This window comes from Cicer arietinum, chromosome 8, assembly GCF_000331145.2.
Source record: "Cicer arietinum cultivar CDC Frontier isolate Library 1 chromosome 8, Cicar.CDCFrontier_v2.0, whole genome shotgun sequence".
In the NCBI taxonomy this organism is placed as follows: Eukaryota; Viridiplantae; Streptophyta; class Magnoliopsida; order Fabales; family Fabaceae; genus Cicer; species Cicer arietinum.
In genome coordinates, this window is record NC_021167.2 from 24401394 (window position 1) to 24426096 (window position 24703).

A 24703-nucleotide genomic window follows, 5' to 3' on the forward strand; every position below is an offset into this window, starting at 1 on the left:
AATATCTAGTTAACTATAGTGTAGTACATTGTTTTATTGGTACAATTATATTCCTTTTAAAGTTGTTTGGTATTTTTATTTATGTTTAGGTTTTTTTTTTTATCAATTTATTTATATTTAGGTTGAATTACACTTTTGGTCTCCCTATTTTATCTCATTCATGAAATTAGCTCCATATTTCATTTACAATGTGTCATATTTTTAATTTTAAATGATGTGTCAAATAACCTAAAGACATAGATGGCAAATTTAATGCCATTATTTTTTTATGTTGAATTAAAAAAAAAAACATTACAACATTTAAAAATAAACATTTTATTATAAAACACAAGTTACAAAATTACAAAAATCAGAATTGAATCAAAAAATACCCAAGTTAGAAAGTCATGAACCCTAGACACATTTCTTGTAATTTATCCGGTGAATAATTATGTCAGTAGCCAAAGCGATGAGATGAATTGATATTGGGATGTAGACGGTAGACTTAATGTTCCACATAAAATTTACCAAATTGATTAAAAGTTTGGGATATAGAAACATCAAACGTTTTGTGATACCAACATCTCAAGTACTCGTTTGCACATGGACTAAGATCTCTCAACACATATGCTAATGTAGTAAATTTGCAAAAGATATCAAAAGGTACAAGGTATTTGAAGTCTTTGTGGAGCACAATGTAAACAATCCAATTATTACTAATGAAAATACACCTGGGGGAAAGGGGAAGAAGAGTTTTCAGCTTGCATGCTTCGCTCTCACTCTACTTCAGATGCAACATATAACATATTAGCATTTCATTTGGCACTTGTTTGCAACTTCCAATTCACTAGCAACCTTCAATGATGAACAAATTTAACTAAGCTTCAAATGAAGCATCAAGATAACCACAAAACATGGAAGAAAAACATTATTCACTTAACAATCCTAACCATATCACAAAGTGACACAAATCAAACAAACCCCTTCAAAAGAAAATAAAATAAAAATTTACATTTTCATAATAGTCTAAAATACAAAATAGAAGTGGATATGAACTATGAAGTATGAACACCTTTGAGGTTAAACATGTCAGTATCCGACACCCGTATGATACCTAAAATAAGTGTTCCAAAAATAAAACTTATTTTCTTCACTTCGACACACCTTTAACCCCTTGGACACATCTCAAACACAACTACAGGGGTTAAAGTTGTGTCAAAGCAATGATGGGGGTTAAAAACATGAAATTTAATTACAACAAGTTTATTTTTTCCGGAAGTAGATGAATCCATGAAGGTGAAAAACTATCATATATGTATCGGTGTCGGTGTCCTGTATCTTTTAAATTAGTAGTATCGAAGTATTGGTCGTATTAGGTGTCCATGTCGCAGTCTATATATCTTTTAAACCATCTTTCATGTCATCCATATAGATTGCTTCAATTTTAAGCACTAAGTCTACGATTTAACACCACATGTAACCAAAATCTGCAATTATGCAGAAAATAGAAGCATGCTTCCTATAAGCATTCAAGATCTAAACTCTAAGTTGTGTTCCTCACAACAATTTCATGACCTTTCCAACTCTCAATACTTCTCTTTAACACATATTCTACTCATTACACATCAATTTAAATGCCAAGCTTGTGCCTGAACAATAGTTCAGTTAATGACAGAACCACATGAGATAAAAGCAGGTTTACTCCACATGAGATAAAATGAGAGTATAAGATATTGGCTAGAGCAAATGCAATACAATTTGTAAAATCCCAACCCAACAATATTTCCAAGATAGAACTGTAAGTGGGTATATTAGGTGGTTGAACTTTATCATGCATCCGATTAACAAACTCCAAATCATATGAGATTCTCCTAAATTTGAGCAAACTATCAATAAGAGAATTGTAAGTTACCATATCAATAATGAATTTTTTGCATTGCATTTCTTTAATCCATTAGAGTGTGGACAAAAGTAACTACTTGGTCATTTGAATCTTTAGTATCACAATCAGAGGCAGTACGCCTTCATCATATTATGTTTCTGAGTCGTGTGTAGAACGTGTCTTTAGAGTCAATTTCCAGAGTTGTGACTTCTATCATAGTTAGATTCGTTGACTTTTTATGTTCAATTGACTTTTTCATGTTGCGTCAACTTTTTCATGTGACGTCGACTTTTTCATCATAAACATTGTGAAAGGCAGACTATCAATCACGAAGTGCCCATGATAAAACAACTCACATACATTGTATCGTAGTTGTCCTGCACCGTAGAAAGCCGTTCTAGAATTACACCATCAATATGGCATACGAATGACTAGCACTCGTAATATGGTACTAAGACCACTCAAAAGAAAGAGAAGAAGTGAGAAAGAAAGGGGGAGAAGAGAGAAAAGATGTGGAGAGCTTTTGGTGTGCTTTTCCAACTAAGGAGAACCCTATATTTATAGAGAAAATATGCAACTAGATTAGAGAAAAAAAAAAAAGCGATCCATTAGGTTTGATACATTAAACGTGCGCTCTAATCTTTAGGTTTTTTTACCACATAAACGTGCGCTCCAATCTGATAAGCGTTTCCACCAAGAAACGATAAAATAGCTAGGGTTTGATCAGAGAACTGACGCTCGAAATTGGAGGCAAGGAACTGATTGGATCAAATGCTGAATGTTGACTCGGTGAAGGGCAATTATGTAATTAATGTATCAATGAAAGATAAAAATACAAACATTCATTTAAAATTAAATAAATAAATAATTTATTAATTTTTCATACCACCACCTTGGAGCACACCCCAAGTTTCATACCTCCATCTTATAAACACTACTAGTATATGTTATCACTCTTAGGTGGGACTTCCTTATTTTTTAATTCACACCAACACTAACTCTCATTAATGTCATCATTATTTTCAACAATCTTCCATAAATATCATCAATTTCCAACAGAGGCAGATTATGAGAGTCAAATCCTTAGACTGATACTTAGAGACAAAAGGCAAAGAAAATTTGTAGAGTCTCTAATGATCAAGTTTCATAGATAAAGAGGTCTTTGGAAATTCGCAAAGGTTGAAGCACGCAGAGGCATTTACTCCTCAGTTTCTAGGCACTATTCTTTTTCTTTTGGCTATGTTGTTTTGTTTCAAGGAATGATTCTCAAAACCAAATTGTTAAATAGTTCTATTTTCCAACAACATGGATCCTGCCTAGGAATTATGTATTTTCTTTTAACTTGGCAAAATGAATATATTAAAATAAAATAAAAACATTTTAAGCACAAGAGATGCTTAGAACAAGAACAAAAGAAAGTGTAAACATTTTTTTTTGTATGATTGAAAAACAAACTAGAAACACAAACTAAGTCAATGCATATTAACCAAAAGCTATGTCAATGCATATTAAGGATTGAAAGCACCATTGATTATATTCATAACAAAATCCTTTTACATACAATTTGATCAATATAACGCCCTAAATTTTGTATTAAACTATTTTATTAAAGAAATAGAATTTTAAATAATTAATTTAGCATTAAAATTATTTCAGAATATATGTTGATTAATTTTAAGATTATTTTTTATATATATGTGTTTTCTATTATGTGCTAATTTTGTACATATTAGACTAAATGAGTGATATAAATAACAAATATTAAATTTTATTTTTTAAATACTTTTCTAAAAATAATAGTATACTAGTGTACATATTTTAAAGAATAAAATTTTAGACAATTTTACGTGTATATGTGCGTTCGTAGTCAATGTGATATTTTTTTTTGTAGGTTTGACTAATGTTAAGTGTGCACATAATTATATTTAATTATTTTTAAATATATCTTATTTTAATTATTTATTTTACAAATAATTATCTTCAAATATTAGTAATATTGATATTGATTTTCTTTATTTTTATATAGTTGCTATGGTATGATGATTTTAGACATATTTATTGTGATTTAGTAATTAATATAAATTGTTAGTGTTATATTTATTTATTTATTTTATCATTTTGACTATTCTAAAAAGATGATATATTTCTATATAATTATTTTGAAAAATATGATAGTAATAATTATAGCTAATGATGTGATCTCAGTCTATGGATTCAAATGATTTTATATATTAAAAAATTGAAATCAAGGTCAATGATTTTTGCCAACTCATAGAGTTTCCTTGCTAATGGATTGTGTTGGAAATTGTGGTTCTTTACTTTAACAAGCATGACACAAAATAAACAAGTTGGTTTGTAATTCAGGTTGCCAAATTTAAAGCAGAAATTTAGGGTGAGTGAGAACATAGAATTAGAAATTTAGATAATATATATATCACTCATGACTTGCTTAAGGGTGAGTGAGAACATAGAATTAGAAATTTAGTCTAACCCTTGAGCTGGTTCTGTGGACACTTCAATTGAAAGTTTGAAACCACTTGTTTATAATGTATCCTAGCTAGATTTCCTAGTCATTTCTTTGATATAAATTAATATTTTTTTTCTTCTTTGGTGAGCAAATATTGAAAAGCAAAAGTCAGAGTTCTTAATTCTGCCAGAGGTCATTGGTATGCTAAGATATTTCTCAATGTGCGTGTGATGGTTGAAATGCACAATAGATTCAAATTATCTACCTTGACTCTAAAAGTTTTTCCTGTCTCAAGTCTTTCTTAATTTCTTTTTTACTTAAGAAATCAAAAATATCCATTCGTTCAAATTGATAAAATATATCGATATAATATAAATTTATAGTCACTAAAATTAAAAATGATGAATTCGAGAATAATCTCACGACATTGAACTTAATAGCACAAACTACAACATAACACAAAATGACAATATGTATATAAATATTTAATGTTGATGACGTCAAAGTCATCGATTGAAATTGTAATAGATCGAAACTACTCTATCAATCTGAATCAAACGGATACCGCAACTAAACGAAAAAAATAAAAAAACGTCACATCAATACGATGAATAAAATAATATCGCTATTGAATGGTAAAATTACAAACAAAAAAAACAAAAGTTTCTTAATTATTAATAGTACTCCCCCGCTTTAAAATAATATATATATATATATATATATATATATATATATATATATTATTCTATTTTAATATATATTACAAAAAAAAAAAAATCTTTTTTTAAATGACAAATATTAATATGTTAGTGTTATGTTTTATAAAACACTCAACTTTCTTATCACGCCATTGTTTAACTCCTCCAAACATCCCTTATATATAACCTCTGCAAATATATTAACATGGACATACAATCCGAATAAAATAAATACTGTTATACTAAAATAAATTAAAACAACATTTATTTATGAGAACATTTTATTTCCCAATCCCAAAAAAATAAATGGAATAGAAAGAGTACTATATATATATATATAAATTAATCTTGAAGTACAACTTTAACTTTTTAATTAAAAACACTCAAATGAGATGATTTTAGTCTCTTACATCTTTATTAATGATTTTGAGTTTGAATTTAACAAATAAATATCTAATAACATTAAAAATCTTATTCATTCATATATTAGAATTTTTCACAAGAAAAATCAAACTCAATAATCTTTATAAAACGCACTTATAATTTTTTTTTCATTGAAAAAACTAAATTGATCAAACCTCCTTAAACTTAACTTTAAAAGGAATATTAGTGAGAGCCAAACGCATTTCTCTATCTTTATACACATAAATACCAATATCTTTACATACATGTTTGCAAGAAGGACACACATAGGGACAATAAACCAACTTATAAGCATCCTCGTACTTCTCAATCTTGAACCAACTTTGGATTGTTTTTGAACTTGGGTAGCCCAATACACCACCAAGAGTCACAAATGTTTCTTCCTTAGAAGAAGGATCAATCTTCCACACTATAGAATGATGAGGACACCTAGAGTCATAATTAGCAAGCATAATATTGAGATCAATTGAGACACGAATGACACCTTTAATAGGTGCAAATCTAAGTGGTAAACCTTGACTATGTTTGTCAACTACTACATGAAGAGGACAAGATTCACCATTAGTTTCTAGGTCAATGAATCCACCATTCGCCGGAATGATGTAGTAATCGGCATCCACTCGAAGCTTCTTCCCCGATGTGTCGAGGACATGATCGGGCGAAGCTTTAGCGGATCCAAGTAGTGGTTGTGAGGACAAGGCAAAGAGAAGGAAAAATGCTAGTATTGTTGTGATCTTCATTGTTTTGTGTTTGTTTTTGCAATGAATGGAATTGATGGGAGATATCATCAACTATTTATAGTTCCTAATTTGAGGTCAATGATTTGGACAATACAATTGCTAACATTATTATATAATTGTTTATTTGAAATTGCATTTAAGAATTGTGTCTTCAAAATCTATAATGTTCTATCTTAATGTCTCTTTAACCCAAGTCTTTGATTTGAGTCGTGACGTGTGTAGCAAACAATGTGTATTACCCATAACAAACGAATTTTTTATATATTTTACTTTAAATTATTATAAATAGACGATTATGTCTCCAAATATTTCCTAGCAATAATTGTAAAATATTCAACTTCTATTATAATATACTTTTATAAACCGACTTAGAAATTTAACGCGTCTAAAAAATATAACATAGATTTATGGTTATAGCTAATTTTATAAATATTAGTAAATAACGTTCATCTTACGTATTGATATGATGCAACCATGTGATGTGGAGTTGGTATATCAATATCCAATAGGTAACTTGAGTGTCATTTGGTGAAAAACATACGACTTTAGAAAAGTTAGTAAGTCTTAGTTTTATTATTTTTAAATTAAATTTTTTATTTTAGATTTGAATTCGAATTATTAAATTAAGGCTTAATTGCAGTTTTAGTCTCCCAATTTTTAACTAAATCGCGAAAATAATTTCCCCATTTTGTTTCTCTCCAATTTTGGTTTCTGAATTTTGGTCTAAAACTTGATGAAATTTCATTTTTTTTTTTTTGCATTTATTTAAGTCACACAATGCTTCAAGATATCATTTGCAACAATTATACCTGAAATATATGATCATAAATAGTACGACTTTAAAAAATGAAATTTCATCAAGTTTTGGACTAAAATTCTGTTTGGGGACCCTAAACTAGAGAGAAACAAAATGGGGGACTACTTTCACAATTCAGCTAAAATAGAGGGACCAAAACTGCAATTAAACATTAAATTAATTATAGTGAATTTATTATCTTATTTAAAATAAGTAAAAAATTAAATAAAAAGTATAAAGTATTAAATATATGTATATTTTTTATTTTTTTACTTTAACTACCTACCGCATACAATATATAGTTTTTATAAAATAATATAGTGTCTATCTTCTATTTTTCAGTTGTAGATTTTATCCATAAGCTACTTTTTTATCTTTGTTATCAACCCTTCTCAATATTTTCTCATCACAAATTTTATTGGTACATATTTTTCCACAGTGGACCCTATTCACAACTTCCAAAACCAAGTTAATTTATAGATTTAAAAAAGTGGAACGTTTATTTTGTGAGGTGACGATTGGAAGGTCTCACTAAAAGACTATATTTGTCTCGTTTTTCTTTTTTTTTTTTCTTTCTTTTTTTATTTAATTATAAAAATACAACATTTAATTAGTATCTTGCAAAATTATATCTAGATATTTATGTCTTATGAGACTTTGTAAATGTCTCGTTTGTTCATTAATTCTTAAGCCCAATAAATAAGTCAAATCACATTTGCTTTTAAAGAAAAACAAATTTTTTATCCATTAAAACAACACTTAGTATAGAATAGAAGAGGTGTATATAAATTAGTCTCGAAGAACAACTTAATTATGTGTTTAAATAAAAGAACACTTTGATGAAATTATAGATTTTCTTTCAACTTAATTTTTGAGTTTGATCATTAGAAAGCAATAACATTGAAACTCTTTAGAAAGATCTCTATCATTTCTATGGTGAAATCTAACTTTGAGAAATTAGTCTATGCAATTATAAGTAGGATATATTAGGTAACTTAGACAAAAAAATTAAAGTTGCAACACGTAGAAAAAAATATTATAGATTGATAATTTTTATTCGTTCATATATTTTTATTTTTCACAAGCATAATAAAACTCAATTACACTTGCACTTATAATTTGTTGTCATTAAAAAACTAAATTTGATCAAACTTTTTGCAAGAAGGACAAACACTAGGACAATACACTAATATTAATGCTTTGTGGGCCCGGATTGCCTATAAAACCATCGGTAGTAACAAACCATTTTTCTTTAGAGACATCAAAATTACTATCAAGGTTCCAAATTGTAGTATGATAAGGACAAGTTGAATTTGAATAATGAAACATTATATTTAGGTCGGAAGAGACATGAATAACACTTTTTTTAAGGTTTAGAGGTGTAAACCTAAGTGGAAGACTTTGGTATCTACTCACAACAATTATATCAAGAGGGCATTTTTGACATTAAGGTAATATTGAGAAGGATAAAAGCTAGAAATGTTCTCTTCATTTGTTTAATTTGGTTGAGTTGAGTAAAATTGTGTTTTGGTTTTATGAATGGGCTTAAGAAGTTGAATAGCATCAATTTATAGATAGTTATTATAGATTATTTTAGAAAACATAGATAGCTAGTATACGGTTATTATGATATCTATGGGGTTACCTATTATAAAAATGTTTAAAATAATTTTGATTAATGAACAAATTTTATAAATAACCTTATATTTCAATGGCTTACCTATTCATTTACTCTCTCTAATCAATATGAGTGTAAAATAATTGATAAATTAAAGATATAATTAACAAAAAAAATTATTATAATATTAAAATTTAGAAAACAACATATCAAATGAAACAAATTAATTTTTTAAAAAGTCAACAATTAAAAGTATAAATAATTTTTTTATCTGTCTTTTTTTTATAAATATTTATTGGATATTTCATATATATTAAAAAAAAGTGAATAATATAATTAATATATATTTTTAATATAATTATTACTAAATTGTCCGTTGTATATAAATGCATTTAGTGTTAACTTTTGATATTTCAATATAAATTAATAATATTAGTAAGAGTGAATTTTTAAAAAAAATATAATTAATAAACAATAATTTGCATATGACTCTATATAGGGGGAAACGAAATCTTAATAAGTGTTTATAATTAAATTATTTAAAATATATAATATTTCAAAAGTAAAAATAGAATATTAAACATTCATTTATTTTATGTATTTCAATTATAAAAAGGAAACCTAACATAGAAGATCCCAATAAACATTATTTAAAAGGAAATACACTTGTTCATATTTCTTTATGCAATATTATACATTAAAGAAGCTTTCATGCTTGTTGAAATTTAACTTTGAGGGGAGCATCACATAGAGCCAAACGCTTATTCCCTTTTCCATTCCAACATCCTTACACATATGTTTGAAAGAATTTGATGTTTAAATCAGTAGAGATACGAATAACACTTTTTTTTTCGTATTAATAGGTGTAAAGGTAATGGCAAGCCTTGATATCTAGAATATAGTAGTTAGTGTTAGTTTGAAGTTATTGCTTAATGCAACTACTTGATCATTTGAAGCATCACTTGCACAATGCTAGCAATCTCAAAAAGGCAAAGAAGGACAAATGCTAGCAATGTGATTTTCATTGTTTTTGTTTGCTTTAAATAAATTATTTGTAAGTTTAATTAGTTTGTGATGGATTGAGCTTAACGTTAGGGATGTGCATGGTTGATTTTTTTTTAAAACTAAATTATATCCATTTTAAAACTAATATATGGATTTAAATTTATAATCAAATCCACTATTTGGTTTAAAATCGATTATAAAGTCAATTGTAAAATTGGTTATGGTTAAATAACAGGTTTTTAATAAAGCAATCGATTTCAAAAAATTCAATTTTAAAATCGGTTCTTTTTTTTTTTAGATTTTTTTTTTCTTCAATTTTTTTTTCTTCGATAAAAAATAATTTATAATTTTTTTAATTCAAGAAAAAAATTGATTTTTCAATAAATTTTTTTTAAACTTTTTTCAACAAAATTTTTGAGCAAAAATTCGATTTAAAATTTTTCTAAGAAAAAAAAGGTTTCTTAAATTTTTTTTATATTTTTTTGAAAAAAAAAAATCTCTAAATTAACAAAATATTGGGGGCCTATGAGCCCCCTCCCTTAAGCATACAAAAAATAATTAAATAATGAGTCGGGGTTTTAAAAAATTTGACTTAATATTATAGGCTTAGTAGAAAAAAATTAAACGAGACGTTGGAGTTTAGGGCTTTTTTAACAACTCTAGTAATAAGTAATTGATTAAATAAAGTTAATAATATCTCAATGAAGTTAGTAATAAATTGTCGGAAAATGTTATCCAAAGGTGGAAGGTCGGTAGAGTGATGGCAAAATCAGAATTGTTTTAGAGTTTTTGAGATTTAGGATTTTTGGGAGTTGAGTGGATAAAAATCAAATTCAAATATAAGACATAAATAGGTATCTAATTGGTTCATAAATAAACTGGATTATAATCATGTGATTTTAACTAGATATTTAAATTCGATTTTGAATTTGAACTACATAACCGAATTTTTTGTCCAACCCTATTACGGGGATTGAAGGGTACCAATTTACTGAGGACAGTACATTTTCTTATCTACGAGTATAACCTAATAAATTTTTACACTTTTTATTAAGGCCAAAGTTTTGACCAATGCAATGTAATTGACTGCCAAGTCATTAGGAATAGTGATTCCATTTTAGAACTCACAAGCACAAACTCCTAAGTACATTTCTCCATATATATCATAATATGATAATAATTAATCGAAAGTCGTCCACATGGGAAAAAAATAAGGAATTACTATTTTAATGACTTGGTGGGCAATTGAATTGCATTGGTCAAAACTTTGGCCTTGATAAAAAAATGTGGAAATTTATTAGGTTGTATATACCTATAGTTTACAATAACAACATTGATTTTATAAAATAAATACACAACCAATAGTTTGGCTGACGATTAGCGCATAAATCAATAAAAAAATATCTAACAATCAATTAAATCAAATAATTTATATTCCTTCTAGTCACATATAAAAAAAAAAAGTAAAAGTTACGCATTATGAAATATTATGAAATGTATTAATGATTTATTTTACTATTAGATCCATATTTAACTTTCGATAACAATGAATATAATTCACTTTCCACGACCTAAGTAAGTTGCAATTTACTATCATCTTATTCTTTTATTCAATTTCAAAATCTATTAACAATATTTAATGTTAGATTAGTGTAAATAGTTTGACATTATAACATAATTTAAATCTCGTATAAGACATATGTGAAATGATTATTAATAACTCTGTTATTAATAATAATAATTTCTTTTTCTCTATTACTTTTTTAACAAAAAAGTTGATATTATTTAATTTATTTAAGAATCAATATTTAGTGAGTAAAAAACGTTTTAAAGGAATATAATTTGAATCGCTTTAATAAATATTTTAGATGGAGAATCAATTTTTTATACAATTTATCAATCAATCATATTCATAATTAATAATTTCTTTTTTCACAAATAATTGATATTTTCTTTTGCGCATTTGATATTGCAAATGAACTATTATTCACTTTAACAAAAGAAAGAACATAGACTTTGTAATTCGATATTGAAACTATGATAACTTTATCAAGATATCCAATGTTTAAAAAAATAAATAAATAATTAGATGTCTCAATATTTATAAATATTATATTATATATAAACAAAGTGGTGTGATAATGCAACATCCTTTCAATTATATTTATAAAGTAGATAGATAATTAATATTTAAATATGTAATTAAATCTACTAGCATCTCAATTTTTTTAATAAAAGGAATCCTTGTTATACTGTAGGCTATTAAGAAATAGAAAACTTAAAATTGATTCGTTATCAATGTCTTTTATAATTATAATCATAGATTAAATTTCTATATTGAGGTTATAATTCATTATTCATTCCAATTATATTTTTTGGATAAAATTATTCTCTTCCGTTTGAATATAATAATCAAATATTATAATATTTAAACATATAAATCTATATATTTACAAATCATCTAACCCACTATACATATAATATTGAAGACGATATCGTAACACATATTGAAAATATATTCTTATAATATATCTCATATGAGTCAAACAATTTTAAAAAATATTAAAAAATTGAATAAATTTATTTAGACAATAATATATCCCGTATTTGACACAAATTTTATACTAATTATTACAAAATAGATTATCTAAGAAAACTACATATGAGAAAAAAGAAATTTAACAAATTTATTTAACAAAAATATAACTTAAATGATCACTTCTATTATAAATTTACATGTCACATCAATGTTGGTTAATAGCATCAAATTCGTTTAGTCCTTGTGTATATTTGCAGCATAATTTCTTTCAAAAATATAACTGTGTGTGAGAGTTAAACGACTAATTTAAAGAAAAAATTTTAAAGATAAATCAAATAAAAAGACTCCACATATAATTTGGCATTAATTTTTTTGAACTATTGACAACTCAACATAGAAATAGACTATATTAAGATAGACTTTATAAAATTTGAGTATGGTCTATCAAAAATTTAAATTAAAGTTTAATTTTTTTTAGTTTGGGTTTAACTTTTATGAAAAAATAGTATTACTCATAATTATATTTAAAAAGAATATTTCATATTAATATATTTAAATAAATAATTAGACATAGACTAACGAGGTGATATATTAATTAAATTAAATATATTTTTTAAAATTTAATATGATATTTAAAAAAATTAGTTTTATGTTATAAAAATTATAATTTTATACTAGATCTTCAATTCCTTTTTATAATAAATACATTTAATTAAGTATAAAATTAATGTTGAATAAAATGATTAAATACTAAAAGATTGATACACTTATAATTTTACATAAAGATGAAAATCTAATATAATAATATAAAAATAATAATAAATATTATTCAAATTTATTTAATATATCAATCTAACAGGTTTAAAAGAGTTTTTTTACCTATAGCTTAGCAATTTCAATAGACGTCTAGAATAACTTTAATCTTGTCTATTTAAAAAGTCAAACTATATAATGCAATTCTAATAATCGCAGCTATCTTTTTTTAAAAATTAGATTTTTCTCTTTTTTATTATCTAGAGGTGTGATTTAAAATTATTTTTTATTCTAAAATTATCTCTTTAAATTATTTTATTATTTTATTTTATTTAAATAAATTATCTTTCATATAATTTTAATTTTTTTTCTTTGGTGATTTCATCTTAGTGTGACGATTGATTAGTCTATCGTTATGGTGTGACGTCCGTGAAAGAGTGATGTTTACATAAAAAAAAAGATTAGTTATTTGTACTATATTTTAAATAAAGAATTAATTAAAATTATTATCAAATTCAACACTCTTATAACATATATGATTTATCAACACATGATTGAATTGATCATGTCAAATATCATGTATAATTAATAATAAACAAATACCGACAAATATTTTATTTCAAAGATGGATTAAATTAAAAACTATAAATCTTGTGTTGTTTTTTATAATCGGCCATATGTAGAAGAAATTAATTTTATTATCAAAATTAAAACTTGTGTTGATATCTTTCATTGAGGCCTAGAATCGTCACGTTTATTGTCAACATATTTTTTTTTTATTTTGCTTTTTATAATTAAGTTTGATATCAAAATATAAATAAAGAGTATCTCCAATCATGACGGATTTGCTTCTACAATTTTTTTTTAGTAAAACTTATTTTTTATATAAAAAAGAAAAAGTCTATTTTTAAAAAGTAAAATTTGATTTAACCTAAATCTATAAATCTGTCGTAGGTTAAACAGTATAACCGTGCCTGTCGGTGTGTTTTGTCTTTTGTCTTTTGTCTTTCTTCTTTTTTCTTTTTTTTCCTCTTGTTCTCACTCTTATTTACAACTATTATTTAATTTTGTCGACCTCAATAAACCAGAATGCATGTCAAGATCATGGGTGACACATGAATACACGAGGCCTATGAGCTAACATGCGTTGGTATTTAGTGGTGCCACTGTTTGCAATTGGTAACCCTCCACCACTTTCTTTGATATATGGCTGAAAATACTTTTTTAAGATGCAAAATCTTTTCAAGATATATTTTTATGTTGTAAAATAGTACTTAAATTGTATTTTTAGAATAAATTTAGTTCATGTACCTGACTATTCAACCAGTCATAACTTTCAAATTATTAAAAAAATTAATATAATTTTAATTTAAATATTGTGTTAGTGTGAATTTTTTACACATTTGACATAAATTATAAAAAACTTATATAAATATGTTTATAAATAATTGTAATAAAAATTAAATATTATCAATAATTTAATATTACGAATGATTAATAATATAAAAATTATTTATAACTATGATATATATAAATTAAATTCAATTATAATTACTTTCAAAATCATATATACAATAAAATAATTTATTATGTATAAAAATTAAACTGTTTTGAAATTATAAAACACATTTATATAATAATAATTCATGATAATCAATTAAACATGTGTTAAATAGGCAATAGCACACTGATGTGGGATAAGGTTGACGAGATAGTGGAAAAGATATTCAATTGCACAAATGATGTCTTTCTTGAACCTTTTCTCACTTCAATTATTAAAGAGAAAAAATTGTTAAAATATTATTTTTTTTTTCTCATAGGACCCATAATCCAGTCACATAAGTCCACCGGCTTAAAAGTAAATTCTAAAATAAAATATTGATAATAAAAAATATATACATCTTTTAATATTAATAATAATATTTTATTAAAATTTTATTTAAATATTATATTTTTTGTTTTATAATATGTAAAATATTTCAATTAAATCTATTAATGATCAATTTTTTTTATTTTTTGAGATCTAAATATACGTTAAAAAATTAATTATTTTTTTTTAGCTCTAAAACTCTAGCTTTGGCTTTAGGTTGGTGCTGCTCACCTTTACGCAAATGTTTTAAAAAAAAACACACAAAACCCATATTCCATTTTAAGTCCTATAAATAGAAGCACGCTCTTTCTATATCCATATAAAAGAAAATCATACATCTAATCTATTCTTCAATATATCCAAAGAGAAATATGAAAACATTTCTCTTAGCATTTTCCATCATTTGTTTTGTCTTCATTTGCAAAACTATTGCAGCACCTCAACCAGTACTTGACATCTCAGGTAAAAAAGTGACAACAGGTGTAAAATACTACATTTTACCTGTCATAGTAGGTAATGGTGGTGGTTTAACAGTTACAAGCATTGCTGACAACAACAACAATACATGTCCCCTTTATGTTGTTCAAGAGAAACAAGAAGTACAAAATGGTCAACCAGTTACTTTCACACCTTATAATGCTACTAAAGGTGTGATTCTAACTTCAACTGATCTAAACATCAAATCCTCTTTCACAAAAAAAACTACATGTGCTCAACCACCTGTTTGGAAGCTTCTTAAAGTTTTGTCAGGGGTGTGGTTCTTGAGTACTGGGGGTGTTGAAGGTAATCCAGGTTTTCAAACTATTGGCAATTGGTATAAGATTGAGAAAGCTGGTAAAGATTATGTGCTTTCTTTCTGTCCTTCAGTTTGTAACTGTCATACTTTGTGTAGGGAGCTTGGGTTATATACTGATGATAAAGGGATTAAGCACTTAGCTCTTAGTGATCAAGTTCCATCATTTAGGGTTGTGTTTCAAAGGGCTTAATTTCTAAGTGAAACAATACGTGTAGAGAACTTGGGTTATATACTGATGATAAAGGGATTAAGCACTTAGCTCTTAGTGATCAAGTTCCATCATTTAGGGTTGTGTTTCAAAGGGCTTAATTTCTAAGTGAAACAATACTAAAAATGAATAAAACTAGTCAAAGTTGAACTTGGTCTTTCTTTTGGGAAAGACGTCAATATCATAATTATTGTGCATTTATGCACATCATATGATTTTGTTGAACTGTATGTACACCATTTTGGTGCACCTTTTGTGAAGGAATGCAGTCACTAGTAAGAGTTTAGTATTGTAATCTCAATTGAAGAAGCTTAAATCTTCTCAGATGCAAAATGGCTATTAGTATCACTTCGATAAATAATAATTTCCCTAAAAAATGTGTTCATTGATAAGTGATCATCTCCTTTTTTATCATCTTATTTCTCTATCTTTGGTTTTATGATCTACTTTGTTTATCTTGTTTGTGTAGTAAAGAAAAAACAGTAGCAGAGGACCAACTACAAAAAGGCTTAAATTTGTGGCAAAGAAACATATTACTTAGTCTCATGGTTTAGAATTAAATTGAAAAATGCACATGCAAACAAGAGAAACAATAGACCCAACTTGCTATTTGTATTGTTTCTCTATATGCCCCACAAAAAGTTCATAACAGAATCATATTCTTTTTGTCACAACAAAATATATACTGTCACTTCAAAATTTCTCAATCTTAAAACAAAAGGCTAATTGATTAGCCTTTCAGGACATGGATTGTTGCCTTTAAGAGCGCAATAAAAAGCCACTGCTCAAATAAAATACATCAAACTTAAGAAAATAGAGAAGTTTGAGCTATGTAGTACCGAGACCTTAGATTGATGGCATGTGCGGCGTACGACACGACACATGTAGTACATTCAATCACTCAGTCTCAATGAATTGGTTTTAGTATCGGGTTTGATCTCTATGTTTGTGTAAGTATTTCACAACTTTGAGGGAAGTAACGGTGTAGCACAAACACAAACCCCCACATTTGTTTGTGAAGTATAAAAGAAGTCCAAACCAAAAAGTAAAGGTACATACTCACAAGTATGATTCAAGTGGTAAGTAAGCTTGAACATAGTGGTTTTAAGGGACCCAACAATATAAGATATTCCAACTGGTAAGGACAGAAAAATAATGTGTAGGCATTAATCAGGAAGTGGTTCAAAACTCCAAATTTTTCTCCCACGCATAGTGGGATAAGACTTGCTATCTTACTTACCTAAACATTCATAAGTACAAATTCAAGGAAAATCCAGTATTAAGAATTTGACAAAAAAAATGTTGTTGATTATATTACAAATTGATGTATTTTATCATGGCATGAAACTTAGTTATTAGTTTTTAAAAGGAGTATTAAAAAAAAGATTAGGGGTTCAATCTCTGGTGCTAACAAATTCCCCTTTCTTAACAAATTAACCACTAAGATTTGTCAATAAAAGAAGTTCATGCAACAACCATAAGATAAAAGACTAAGTGTATGTTTGGTTTCACAGTAGCATTGCTAAAATTATGGTGAACCACCATGATTTTGCACAAGCTACAGAATGGTGGTTCACTGTTATTTTGCTATTTCCACTGTGAAACCAAACACAGGCTAAGATTGCTTAACCTCCCATTCACCTAACAACTTCCTCTATATTCAAACTTTGTTACAAAAAGCACTGTTCAGTTTCCCTTTTAGAATTTATTGGCCATGGAAATGGCTTTATTGAGATTGTTGATAGCTTTCTCATACCTCAGAAACCCCATGAACCAAAATTCAGAGCCATCCTTAGTCACTACTTCTATATACTTCTGTTCTGACTTTTTCACATTCATGCTTTCATTCACCTCTCTTATCTTCTCTATTGGTATCAAAACCTACACAACAAGAACATTGATATCAGAAGAATGCAATATATACATAAAAAATATATGAACTAAATTGGATCCTTTGGACCGCTGCAACTGGTTTTATGTTGCTGCCGGCTGTAGGCCGCTAGATTAAGAGAGAGAAACTTTATCTAATATGATCTAATGGTTTACACTTGACTATACCATAAAGCCGACGACTATAGAGGATCCTAGATCAGCTTTAAATTGGATCAAGAGACCGTTGGATCAAGAGAGAGAAATTTATCTCTCATGATCTAATGGTCTTCAGTTGGCTGTACCATAAAACCGACTATATAGGATCAAAGATCAACGTTAAATTAGATCCTCTACAACTGACTCTATGGTGCAACTAGTTATAGACCATTAGATCAAGAGAGGAAAATTTATCTCTCATGATCTAATGATCTAAAGTTGACTGTACCGTAAAGTCAACAGTTGGTTTCGAGTTCAAAACTACCTTGTAAGGTGCCTTTACTAAGTCTCCAGCTGCAGAAGAGAAGCTTGTAGGCCTTTCACTGCAAAAAGCTACCTTAACAGTGGAGATAAAGAGAGTTCCAGCAATAGGACCAACTGTAGTATATAAATAACACTGAGAGGCCTTCAATAGTTTCTCTTGCTCTTGCATCCCAAAAGTATGCTTGAAAATGTTACCTCTCCCACCTTCTTGTATAATCCTAGCACCCAAATTCAACTTACCCTTCAAAGTCTCAGACAATTTAGGACCCAATTTCACTACAAACATAAACACAAACACCTTGTGAGCAAGGTTTTGAAATAAAGGTCTGCAACCACAACTCCGGCCACTCTCAAAAGTTTGGAATTTCTAGGACGACGTCGCAACTACAATTATGCATCAACCACAAGTTTCCATAATTTCAAAGATAACGACATAATTCCTAACTACAACTGCAATTTAAAATCCTGATCATAAGCAAGGTTATAAAACTAAGGTCCGCCGCAACCACAACTCGGGTCACAATGTCAACATTTTTAGAATTTCGCAACGACATCGCAACCACAATTTTTCATAATATCAAAGATAGTGTGATGTAACCGTCCACAATTTAAAACCTCAATTGCAAGTTTGTCTAATGTTCAGTATAAATTTTGACCTAACTGAAACTGCAACCGCAATTTAAAACCTCTTATTACAAATTATAGTCTAGTATACAAAAAAATTAGTGTGATATGATATATAAATATTTGAATTACCATGTTCATGAACTCTATATGCAAAACTGCTGCTTTCTCTTCTTGTATGACCTCTCTTTGCATTTTCTTTGTCTACAATAAGCACACACACACAAAAATCCTTCAATTTTTTTTATTGGTATATGAATTTTGATATAATTGAAAAAAAAAAAAAGTGATACTTACTTGTTATGGAGGTGGAGGTGCAATTAGAATTTGGATTTTGACTTAAATTGTCATCTGATTCAACAACAAAAAAACATCTACCTGGAGATGTTCCAAAGGACTTCATCAGTGAATGTTATTTTTCAGAAATTTTGTTATGCTAATTAGAATATTTCAAGTTACACTAAAAAAATATATATTTTACATTTGTTGTTCTGTTTAAGGAATGCATTGAAAAAAGGATTTATAATCTTATATTATAAATGCCTATTTGAAAACCTTGCATATTAAATTATAAATTAATTTTCATAACTGTTTATTTATATAAACAAGTGTCAAATCAAACGTGATTTTATTGGAGTAAAGCACGCGTTTATTAACACTAAGATAGGCTAATTGATAATGAAAGTTTAATAAATGGTAATAATAAATTAGATTTTTTTTTTTTTTTGTCTTTGGAAAAGTAAGGGTTTAAACTTTGAACCGTTTAAGGGTTTGAATTTTGAATCGTCTTATGGTTGATTCGATCATGAGAACAAGTTTAATATCTTAAATACTTCATTGTGTATTTAAATTATATAGTAAGAGAACTTATTCATATAATTTAATACTCTTCGTGTCTCATTATAAATAAAAATAACTATTTTTATTTTAAGAAAATTAATTAAGTACAATTAATTTTTTAAATTTTATATAAAATATAATTTAAATTTATTAAATTGTCCATTTGAATATCAAATATTTTAGTAAAATATGAGTATATTAAGAGTATTAGCATTAAATAAATAAAAAGTATTTAACTTTTGTTTAAGATTTAATGTCGCTTTTTTGTTTATAATAAAGTATTTTCTATAACTATATAAGAGGTTAATAAGTTTTATAGTGTCCACAAATTACATCACTCATATTTGAGAATTTATAAATAGTTACTTTATAAATACTTATAATTAAAGTAAAAAATATTTACTCTATTAATATATATAGATGCCACAAATTTAAAATTGAAACCGTAAATTTTGATATATTTAAAATTATACCATAAATCACAAATGATTTGATGGTTTTTACTTAATTGTACCATAAATTTAATATATAACAATTAATGTTTTAAAAAAAATATTTGAATTAAACATAGAATCGACCAAACTTTTAATTCAAATATTTTGAACTATTTAAATAAAATTAAATTACAATAAAAACGTTCAAATAATTGAACCATAAGATTGTCTATTTTATTTAACGTGTTTAATTGATTGAATTCACGGTAATTTTATTTATACAATTTAATTTAATTGACAATGCAAAAATTATTATATAAGATATTTTTCAGAGCAATATTCAATTTAAATTCAAAAATTAAATATTTGAGTAAATTTATTGGTGATGCTTGCGAATCACACATATTAATTGCAATACATGCAGCTTAGTTTCTGTGTCTGGCAAATCACAAGGTTAAAATGTAATGAAACAAGTTTGAAATTAAAACTACCAATTTTGAAGTCTAAAAATGTGACAAACTCTTTGGTTTTGATTTAAATTTTAAATTTGATAGTTAGTTGACCTAAGCGTGCCAATATCTTTGACTTTTGTACAATGAATATCCAATATCTAGAAGGAAAGAATATTCAAATTCATATCATCCAAATTTCATTAAAACAAATCAAAGAAAATCGTACTCTCTTAGTTGTCAAATTAAAAAAAAAACAAATAAATTTAAAAAAAATAGTATTTTTACTCGAATATTTGTATGAAATTATTGTAAAATAGAGTGAGTATTATTTTGATATAATAAAGTTTAACGTATTTAATTTATAAGATATTATTTAACTAATAAATAATGATATAACTTCGTAGTTATATGTAATTTTTTTTATTAATTTATTTAAACCAATTTTTTTAATGTACTTGGTAACGTAAATTTTGATAAAATTCCTATATCAATAAGATTCAAATACAATGTATACAAACCTTAAAAAAAATTATAAAAAAAATTTAAAAAATTATACTTGTAGGATTTTATGACACAAACAATTCTCTTCAATTATTTCAATCAAGCCATCTCAACTATTTGATCAAAACCAAATTATCTTTATTTCAAATTTATATTTAAATTTAAAATATGATTTAATAAAGTCGAAAAATAAGTTATCTTTTTATTTTTAATAAAACAAAATGTAAATTGTCTAATTAATTATTATTTAATGGCTAGACATGTATTTGATTAAATTGATGTGATTGCGATATGATATTTGTTATTACGACATGATTAAGATATTATTATTATTTTGAAAATACATGAAAATACATCTAATTGATGTATTATATGTTTAGGTTGAGAATTTTATATTCCTATTATTGTTTTGAGATATATTTTGAAAATAAATACGTTTTATTATTGCGGATGTGGTGGGATCTATTATTATTACTAGAGTAAGAGTAAGGAAATATTGTGCAAATAGTTAATAGCTTGCATTTGGGCTTTAAAATACTAAATTTGAAAGCCCAAATATAGTATATAGTATATAAATTTATAACAAAACTTTCTCATCGTAGTTGTTAGAAATTATTTTCCTTTACACTTTTCAAAACTTTTTGCCGTTCCGTTCCGTCATGGATCCTCAGCCCCAACCTGTCTCCTATCTATGTGGAGGTTCTTTTTCTTCTCTTTTTCTCTTATTTATTTGTACGAGTTTAAGAATTAAATTAATGATTCCATGAACACTGAGAACCGAATTATTGGTTTGATTTTTGTATATTATTATCTAAATTGAACTAAACTAATAAATTATAATGTGGTTTAATTTGATTACTTATTGATTTGGTATAAAGTTTGTGGTTTAAAATTAGTTACTTGAGACTCAAGTAAAACAATTTGTTTTATTATTATTTCTTTTGTTTGACTCTATATTAATGTTATTATAAAAAAATATTTTGGTACAATTTTATTTTTTTTAATATAATATATTATTTTTTAAATTGTAATTTATGTAGTTATTTTAATAGTATAGAAAAATTGATATTGTTTGCAACAACTCCTAAAATAATTTAAAATAAGTTTTTTAAATTTTTATAATCACCCATTCCATTGACCCAAACTAATCTAATAATTTTTTTATCATAAAAAATATGATAAATTACACTATAATTAACTCATGTCCCTGGTTTGAATAAAAGACAAAACATTTAATTTAACAATATTGACATTTTGACATTTGAGTTAAGATTTAAAGTAAAATGGAATATTTTTTATCACTTTGATTTGGTTTAAATTTTGTGAAAAATAAATTGTCAAAAATAAATAAAATCAAATCAATTACTTTTTAATTTGAGTGATTATGATATGAGTGTGTTTTAATGTGTAGATTGTGGAGCTGAGACTACGTTGAAAACAGGTGATGTTATACAATGTAGTCATTGTTTTTATCGTATCCTTTACAAGAAGCGCACTCGTCGAGGTAATCATCTGATTCACTAAAATTGTGATTCAATTGTTTATTAATTCAGAGCTTACTTTTATAAATAAAGTGAATGTCTTTAATTTTTTAGCCTTTTAAATATAATTTTGAACTCAATCCTCCCAATTTATATTTGCCTTATGAATTTATTATTATTTTTTCATGCATTTAATTTGAAAAATAAACTTTGTTGTTTCTCTACTAATATTAGACATAAGTTAGTTTCCTTTTGTCGTTATTATTATTAGTGTTTAGATATTTTTCACTAATGAAGGTCATATTCAACCTTGATCAGTGACAAAAGTTTAACTTGGATTTGATAATTAATGTTACGACCTTTAACATTATATGTGTAAAAGTGCTATTAAAAACAAATGGACTTTTTTGCAGTTGTGCAGTACGAGGCACGTTGAAGAAAATTGTCGAAGCTTTACCAGGAATAGCTCAAGATTGTGGAACCTTTTTAATATTTTAATTCTTCAATATTTACTTAATATGATAATTAATGTTATGCTACTCGTAAATTAAATATATATATATATACACACGAGGATTTGGTTAGTTAACTACTGAAATATGAAAATTATATATATATATATATATATATATATATATATATTATATTTGGTTATCTTCTTTTTATTTGACAACAAAAGATTTAATAAATATAAAAATTCTAATTTTAAATTACTTTTATTGTAAATATTGTCATGTCATCAAAACTATTTTTTTTCTTTCAAATAATAGGTTTATGGTTGATCAAATAGGCTTAAACGGTATTCAGCAAAAAAAATGGAACAAAACTACTTTATTGGATAATGAATTTGCTACCTTTGCGTAACAGATAATTGATTATATTAGATACTAAATTGGTTGGATATTTACCACTTGATTGATTAGATCAAATACCTAGTTGATTAATTAACCAAAAAATTGCCGTTAATCGATTAAGAGTGTTAAATAAACAAACAAAATCATCACAAAATTTCATTTTTGGAAAGCTTTTTTTTTTATGGGTCAATTTTCTTAAAAATTAGAGGTTCTTAATAAATTGGGATTTTATAGTTGAGGGGTAAATTTGGTAAAAAAAAAAGTTTTTTATATTTTTTCTAATAAAAAATAGAGTACAAAAGTATAGAATTAAAAACCTTATTAAAAAAAATACAAGTATAAAACATGGTGAAGAAAAAAAAAGTGCTTTAAACACTTATAGACATAAGCAAAATTTGTATCAATTATATTTTTATTGAAAACACCATAAATATTAAAAGAAAAAATATTTCAATGACCGCTAATCATGTAATACATATTAGTAATATTTTTTGCACATTAATTCTCTTCTTAAAACTCATATTTTTAATCATCTCAATAAAATCAAGTTATTTATTTCTAATAGAACAAAGAACAATACTAGTATTCTTAAAATCAAAATTTGTCAAATGCGAATCAGATTCAATCAAGATTGGTGCACCTTTTGTGAAGGAATGCACTCACTAGTAAGAATTTAACATTATTACCTCAATTAACGAAGTTTAAATCTTTTAAAAAACGGTTGCAAAATGACTATTAGTATCACTTTAATAAATAAATAATAACTTATCTAAAAAATGTGATCATTAATAAGTAATCATATCATTTTTTATCATCTTATTTCTCTATCTTTGGTTTTATAATCTACTCTGTTAATCTTGTAAAGAAAAAACAGTAGTACAAAAAGGCTTAAATTTGTGGCAAAAATCACAAGGTTAAATTATAATGAGACACGTTTGAAATTGAAACCACTTTTTTTTAAGTCTAAAAAAGCTGACAAACTCTTTGGTTTTGATCTAAATTTTAAATTTGTTAGTTAGTTGACCTAAGCATGGCAATATCCTTGACTTTTGTATAATGAACATCCAATTTCTAGAAGGAAAGAATATTCAAATTCATATCATTCAAATTTCATTAAAACAAATTAAATTTCATTTATATTAAAATAAAAACAAATAAATTTTTAGAGAGAATAGTATTTTTATTCGAATATTGTATCAAATTATTATAGAATAAAGTGAATATTTTTTAGTAAAATAAAATTTAACGGATTTAAATATGTAAGATTTAATTCAACTAATAAATACTAATATAACTACGATAGATATCATATGTCGATTTCAAATCTAAAATTTCATAATTATATGTGATTTATTTATCATTTCATCTAAACTAAATAAAAAAATTAATGT

At 25.9% G+C, this 24703-nt stretch overlaps 4 protein-coding genes across 4 annotated transcripts; 2 read left to right on the plus strand and 2 right to left on the minus strand.

Moving 5' to 3' along the window:
• Window positions 1–5476: 5476 nt before the first annotated feature.
• Window positions 5477–6229, minus strand: LOC101489505 (miraculin-like). The gene has a single exon (XM_004515001.4). It carries the CDS (start codon window positions 6187–6189, stop codon window positions 5599–5601), a length of 591 nt encoding a protein of 196 aa, XP_004515058.1. The 5' UTR covers window positions 6190–6229; the 3' UTR covers window positions 5477–5598.
• Window positions 6230–15070: 8841 nt separating this feature from the next.
• LOC101489822 (kunitz trypsin inhibitor 5-like) lies at window positions 15071–16166 on the plus strand. Its single transcript, XM_073364529.1, has one exon. The coding sequence runs from the start codon at window positions 15142–15144 to the stop codon at window positions 15754–15756; it is 615 nt and encodes a 204-aa protein (XP_073220630.1). The 5' UTR covers window positions 15071–15141; the 3' UTR covers window positions 15757–16166.
• Window positions 16167–17053: 887 nt separating this feature from the next.
• LOC101490147 (putative GEM-like protein 8) lies at window positions 17054–19261 on the minus strand. Its single transcript, XM_004515003.3, has 4 exons — window positions 19048–19261; window positions 18883–18954; window positions 18128–18402; window positions 17054–17655 (listed from the first exon to the last, which is right to left on the minus strand). Exons 1-4 carry the CDS (start codon window positions 19151–19153, stop codon window positions 17473–17475), a joined length of 636 nt encoding a protein of 211 aa, XP_004515060.1. The 5' UTR covers window positions 19154–19261; the 3' UTR covers window positions 17054–17472.
• A 2332-nt stretch (window positions 19262–21593) lies between these two features.
• On the plus strand, window positions 21594–23026 carry LOC101490471 (DNA-directed RNA polymerases II, IV and V subunit 12-like). Its single transcript, XM_004515004.3, has 3 exons — window positions 21594–21676; window positions 22389–22481; window positions 22872–23026. Exons 1-3 carry the CDS (start codon window positions 21637–21639, stop codon window positions 22892–22894), a joined length of 156 nt encoding a protein of 51 aa, XP_004515061.1. The 5' UTR covers window positions 21594–21636; the 3' UTR covers window positions 22895–23026.
• Window positions 23027–24703: the final 1677 nt, after the last annotated feature.